Here is a 6,633-nt window from a genome sequence, read left to right on the forward strand (position 1 = left end):
TGTGAATCACCCTGGGCAGCAGACAGAATCACCCCCAACCATTCACTGTGCTCCAGCCCTGACAGGCAGAAAGAGCACTATTAATGAACAGGGCCTGCTCTGAAAAAAAAAACTGCACATGCCAATGGAATGTAATAGGAGTTAATCTGGCAGTTACCTCACATACAGGGGCAGCAAGCGAGAGGCACACACACACACACACACACACACATATTGCCAAACCCCCATGGAACAGAGAGAGAGGTGCAGCGGGAAGAGAGGGATAATAGCGAGGGGGGTAGAGAAAGCAGGGAAGGGTGGATGGGGGAGGGAGAAAAGAAGGAGGTGATTGTTGGGGAGTTAGGAAGAATGTATAAAACGAGGGCCAGAGAGAGGGGGAGAGAGTGAATGAACAGAAAGAGAGCGAAGAAACATTGGTGGCAAGATTTCGAAAGCAATAAAGGACTATCGAAAAATCAGGTGAACTGATATTTTTATGAATATGAATCAATCTAAAATTATTGTCTAGTCCTTATTCTATGTGAATTACTAAAGAAAACATTTCTACAATGTTTTGAAGTCTATTGACACACATCTGACTCTGTAACTACTGGCATAACAGTTGGGTTGGGTCGGGTTGGGTTGTCTCGCTCTCACTGTTAGTGTAGTTCTACTGAACCTTACCTATGGTTGTTTGGTGTGTGCTGCTTGCTGTTAGATTAGTATGTTTATTAATCCCTACTTGTTTATTTAGGGAATCTGTCAGGTAGATATATTTGTATAGAATCATGGGGAGATTGCACTGGCAGCTCTGCTGTAAGTGGGAGCAGCTGACAGGGCTGTTCTGTGTGCTAGATGTGTAAAGCCTGGCTCGAACCCACTGTGCAGATGTATTCCTCAGTGCTTCACAATGTTCCCAAAATGTTCAACATAAAAGGGTAACTGTGTGTGCAGAACTTTTGTACAGTATGGTCATACTGTATGATGAATATTAAACTAAAGCATCATGAATAACATAAAACTTGATGTTACAATTTCTACATTCATGGAGGCTGGGGATTCATTGTGTGATTGGGTCTGTTTTTTTTTTACATTACAAAGCTTTGGGTTTCAGATTAGCGTTTTAAATCCCAAATGATGGTGGTGCCAGTAACCACTTCCACGTTCACGTTTTAGCAGACAATCTTATCTAGAAGAATTAGGGTTAAGTGCCTTGCTCGAGGGCACAGACAGATTTTGCAACTTGCCGGCTTGGGGATTTGAACCAGCTACCTTTTGGTTACTTGCCCAACTCTCTTAACTGCTAGGCTACCAACCGCCCTGTGTGAATCTACGCTTGTCTGATTTATAAAAAGGGTTGAGGGAAAAAAATTCTCATGTGCGATATCCCATACAGCACATGAAATCAAGCATTATTCACAAATGTAAGAATAACAACACATTTGGAATATATACAGAACCAGACAAAAGTCTGGACACACCTACTCATTCATGGGATTTTTCTTAATGTTTTACTACTTTCTACATTGTAGAATAATAGTGAAGGCATCAAAACTATGAAATAACACATATGGAATCATGTAGTAACCCAAAAAGTGTTAAACAAATCAAAATATATTTTAGATTTGAGATTATCCAAAGTAGCCACCCTTTGCCTTGATTACAGCTCTCAACCAGCTTCATGAGGTAGTCACCTGGAATGTATTTCAATTAACAGGTGTGCCTTGTTAAAAGTACATTTTGTGGAATTTCATTCCTTCTTAATGCATTTCAGCCAATCAGTTGTGTTGTCTCAAGGTAGGGGTGGTATACAGAACAGAGCCCTGTTTGAAAGAAAGACCAAGTCCATATTTTTGCAAGAACAGAGAAACGACTGTCTCTCATTACTTTAAGACATGAAAGTCAGTCAATCCGGAAAATGTTAAGAACTTTGAAAGTTTCTTTAAGTGCAGTCACACAAAAAAATCAAGCTCTATGACGAAACTGAAAGACCCAGAGTTACCTCTGCAGCAGAGAACAAATTCATTAGAGAGTTAACAGAAATTGCAGCACGAATAAATGCTTCACAGAGTTCAAGTAAACAGACACGTCTCAACATCAACTGTTTAGAGGAGACTATGTGAATCAGGCCTTCGTGGTCGAATTGCTGCAAAGAAACCACTGCTAAAGGACACCAGTAAGAAGAAGAGACTTGCTTGGGCCAAGAAACATGAGCATTGGCCATTAGACCAGTGGAAATCTGTCCTGTGGTCTGATGAGTCCAAGTTTGAGATTTTTGGTTCCAACTGCCGTGTCTTTGTGAGACGCAGAGTAGGTGAACGGATGATCTCTGCATGTGTGCTTCCCACCGAAAAGCATGGAGGAGGAAGTGTGACGGTGTGAGGGTGCTTTGCTGGTGACACTGTATGTGATTTATTTAGAATTCAAGGCACACTTAACCAGCATGGCTAGCACAGCATTCTGCAGCGATATGCCATCTCATCTGGTTTGTGCTTTGTGGGACTATCGTTTGTTTTTCAACAGGACAATGACCTAACACACCTCCAGAATGTGTAACGGCTATTTGACCAAGAAGGAGAGTGATGGGGTGCTGCATCAGACAACGTGGCCTCCACAATCACCCAACTTCGACCCAATTGATGGTTTGGAATGAGTTAGATCAAGGAGTGAAGGAAAAGCAGCCAACAAGTGCTCAGTATACAGTTGAAGTCGGAAGTTTACATACACTTAGGTTGGAGTCATGAAAACTCTTTTTTAAACCACTCCACAAATTTCTTGTTAACAAACTATAACATTGGCAAGTCGGTTAAGACATCTACTTTGTGAATGACACAAGTAATTTTTCCAACAATTGTTTACAGACAGATTATTTCACTTATAATTCACTGTATCACAATTCCACTGGGTCGGAAGTGTACATACACAACGTTGACTGTGCCTTTAAACAGCTTGGAAAATTCACGAAAAGGATGTCATGGATTTAGAAGCTTCTGATAGGCTAATTGACATCATTTGAGTCAATTAGAGGTGTACCCGTGGATGTATTTCAAGGCCTATAAGACAAGACCTTAGAAAAAAAAATTGTAGACCTCCACAAGTCTGGTTCATCCCTGGGAGCAATTTCCAAACACCTGAAGGTACCACATTTATCTGTACAAACAATAGTATGCAAGTATAAACACCATGGGACCACGGAGCCGTCATACTGCTCAGGAAGTAGACGGGTTCTGTCTCCTAAAGATGAACGTACTTTGGTGCGAAAAGTGCAAATCAATCCCAGAACAACAGCAAAGGACCTTGTGAAGATGCTGGAGGAAACAGGTACAAAAGTATCAATAGCCACAGTAAAACGAGTCCTACATCGACATAACCTGAAAGGCCGCTCAGCAAGGAAGAAGCCACTGCTCCAAAACCGCCATAAAAAGCCAGACTACGGGTTTGCAATTGCACATTGCGATAAAGATTGTACATTTGAGAAATGTCCTCTGGTCTGATGAAATAAAAATAGAACTGTTTGGCCATAATGACCATCATTATGTTTGGAGGAAAAATGGGGAGGCTTGCAAGCCAAAGAACACCATCCCAACCGTGAAGCACGGGGGTGGCAGCATCATGTTATGGGGGTGCTTTGCAGCAGGAGGGACTGGTGCACTTCACAAAATAGGTGGCATCATGAGGGAGGAAAATTAAGTGGATATATTGAAGCAACATCTCAAGACATCAGTCAGGAAGTTAAAGCTTGGTCGCAAATGGGTGTTCCAAATGGACAATGAACCCAAGCATACCTCCAAAGTTGTGGAAAATGGCTTAAGGACAACAAAGTCAAGATATTGGAGTGGCCATCACAAAGCCCTGAGTCAGGCCTACAAGCCTGACTCAGTTACACCAGCTCTGTCAGGAGGAAAGGGCCAAAATTCCCCCAACTTATTGTGGGAAGCTTGTGGATGGCTACCAGAAACGTTTGACACAAGTTAAATATTTTAAAGGTAATGCTACCAAATACTAATTGAGTGTATGTAAACTTCTGACCCACTGGGAATGTGATGAAAGAAATAAAAGCTGAAAGAAATCATTCTCTGCTATTATTCTGACATTTCACATTCTTAAAATAAAGTGATGATCCTAACTGACTTAAGACAGGGAATTTTTACTAGGATTAAATGTCAGGAATTGTGAAAAACAGAGTTTAAATGTGTTTGGCTAAGGTGTATGTAAACTTCCGACTTCAACTGTATGTGGGAACTCCTTCAATACTGTTGGAAAAGCATTCCATGTGAAGCTGGTTGAGAGAATGGCTAGAGTGTGCAAAGCTGTTATCAAGGCAAAGGGTGGCTACTTTGAAAAATATTAAATATATTTTGATTTGTTTAACACTTTTTTGGTAACTACATGATTCCATATGTGTTATTTTATAGTTTTGATGTCTTCATTATTATTCTGCAATGTAGAACATTTTTTTAAATAAAGAAAAACCATTGAATGAGTAGGTGTGTCCAAACTTTTTACTGGTACTGTACAGATATACATACAAATGTATGTCTCCATCCGAATACCTTTCATAAGCAGATCCTTTGTCAAACCCTCTCTAATGGAGTGTTATTTTCTATCATCTTCAGATACCATGTCCGCCAATAAGGATTGTCCACCTCTACTGATAATCCTCTTACTGGCCCTTCTTAATGGCTCCTCCTCCTTTGCCGCACCTTCTGACGTCTCATGGACCAACCACACAGCCACCCTGCCTCTGAGGCCAAACGGAGACATGTACGACCTGTTGCAGCTCCACTCAGATGACTACTACGATACGTTTACTGATCCACCCAGTCACCCCCCACCTGCCCCCTCACAGGGCACCAATCCTCAACCCTGTGACTATGACCCCTGCCGGGAGCTACAGCCTCCCTGTGCCCAGCTGGCAGCCTCCAGCGGCTGCCTGTGTCCGGGGGTGAGTGGGCCCCATGCGGCCCCAGAGGCCCCCTACCTGAAGAGACTGTCTATGGACGGTTCAGGAGTTGTGGTTCAGTGGTGTGCACCCTTTTCTTTCGTGACCCATTATGAGGTGGTGGTGGGTGCGCTGGAGCCCTTGCTGTTTGGTGTAGACCAGAGGAGTGGTACTGTGAGGGGGATGGGGCAGGGGGCAGAGGTGTGTGTGGTGGCGGTGAATTATGCAGGAGTCAGTGAGCGTCAGGAGGGGTCCTGTACGATGTACGAGCCCCCTGGGGACAGCAGTGTGGCCCTCAAAGCTGGGCTGATCGGAGGGGCTCTGGGGCTCCTGTTGCTCCTCTCACTGGCTGTCCTGCTCTGGAGGCACAGGGCTCGGAGAAAAGCAGATGCCAGGATCACCCAGGCCACAGAGGAAACACTATGAGAGGACTGAGGGGAGGCTATGGTAGAGGTTGACTCAGGGGTGGCTATCTAGGGCTGAGAATAGAGACATTTTATTCCTACTCTTCTGGTTAAAAATAAAAGCTATGCAGTGTCACACCAAGTTAAACAGATATTTAGGAGACCACATGATCTCTCGTAACCAGTTACGAGTTACAAGCATATGTCTTGATAATAGAACAATGCAGTGAGTCAGTGGTTCCTCATGCGCCACATGCAATTGCTTTGGAGTTGTTATAAAGACTGTTTTGATATTTCTATATGATCAGTCCATAAATAATCTAGACCTACATGCAAAAGTACCTCTCGCGCTTTTGACAATGATTTCACATGAGGCCTATTTCACAAATACTCAGGCTCATAAATAAACATGTTTTTCTTTCAATTATTTAACTACCTACATCATGTTATTTCAAGTTATCCATTTGGAGACCAACATCACCTTGAATTTTAGGACTCCTTTAGGTATTAAAAAAGGATCTATATAAAACATTGAATTCGGCCTTTACTACTCAAGCCCATAGAAAGGCATTGAATAACACATTCATGAATGTTTAAAAAGACAGTAAAAAAATATATTATAAAGAATAAGGTTTTGAAGTGTCTGTCCTATATCTAGGAGATATAAGAAAGCTCGGGAAATACACTACATGGTCAAACGTATGTGGACACTCAATCAATCAGTCAATGAATCAAATGTATTTATAAAGCCCTTTTTACATCAGCAGATGTCACAAAGTGCTATACAGAAACCCAGCCTAAAACCCCAAACAATGCAGATGTAGAAGCACTGTGGCTTGGAAAAACTCCCTAGAAAGGCAGAAACGTAGGAAAAAATCTAGAGAGGAACCAGGCTATGGGGGTGGCCAGTCCTCTTCTGACTGTGCCTGGTGGAGATTATAAGAGTACATGGCCATTAAGGCCAGATTGTTCTTCAAGATGTTCAAACATTCATAGATGACCAGCAGGGTCAAATAATAATCACAGTGGTTGTAGAGGGTGCAACAGGTCAGTACCTCAAGAGTAAATGTCAGTTGAGACAACTGTACAATCATCAAGATTAATTGTCAGATCCAACAGCAGATCTCTTTGTTTCTTGGGACCTAGAACTAGCATCTCTGTTTTGGCCGAGTTTAAAAGCAAAACATTTGCCGCCATCCACTTCCTCATGTCTGAAACACAGGCTTCCAGGGTAGACAATTTTGGGGTTTCACCATGTTTCATCGAAATGTGCAGCTGTGTGTCGTCCGCATAGCAGTGAAAGTTGAC

The 6,633-nt window shown here is 42.4% G+C and overlaps 1 protein-coding gene across 1 annotated transcript; it reads left to right on the forward strand.

Moving 5' to 3' along the window:
* Positions 1–301: 301 nt before the first annotated feature.
* LOC112228851 (LRRN4 C-terminal-like protein) lies at positions 302–5,752 on the forward strand. Its single transcript, XM_024394543.2, has 2 exons — positions 302–459; positions 4,596–5,752. Exon 2 carries the CDS (start codon positions 4,601–4,603, stop codon positions 5,345–5,347), a length of 747 nt encoding a protein of 248 aa, XP_024250311.1. The 5' UTR covers positions 302–459; positions 4,596–4,600; the 3' UTR covers positions 5,348–5,752.
* The last annotated feature ends 881 nt before the right edge of the window (positions 5,753–6,633 follow it).

The sequence above is a fragment of the Oncorhynchus tshawytscha genome, linkage group LG30 (assembly GCF_018296145.1).
Source record: "Oncorhynchus tshawytscha isolate Ot180627B linkage group LG30, Otsh_v2.0, whole genome shotgun sequence".
Taxonomy (NCBI): domain Eukaryota; kingdom Metazoa; phylum Chordata; class Actinopteri; order Salmoniformes; family Salmonidae; genus Oncorhynchus; species Oncorhynchus tshawytscha.

Bases quoted from the DNA above. Each gene is read 5' to 3' on its own strand.
- LOC112228851 (XM_024394543.2), top strand. From the start codon at position 4,601: ATGTCCGCCAATAAGGATTGTCCACCTCTACTGATAATCCTCTTACTG.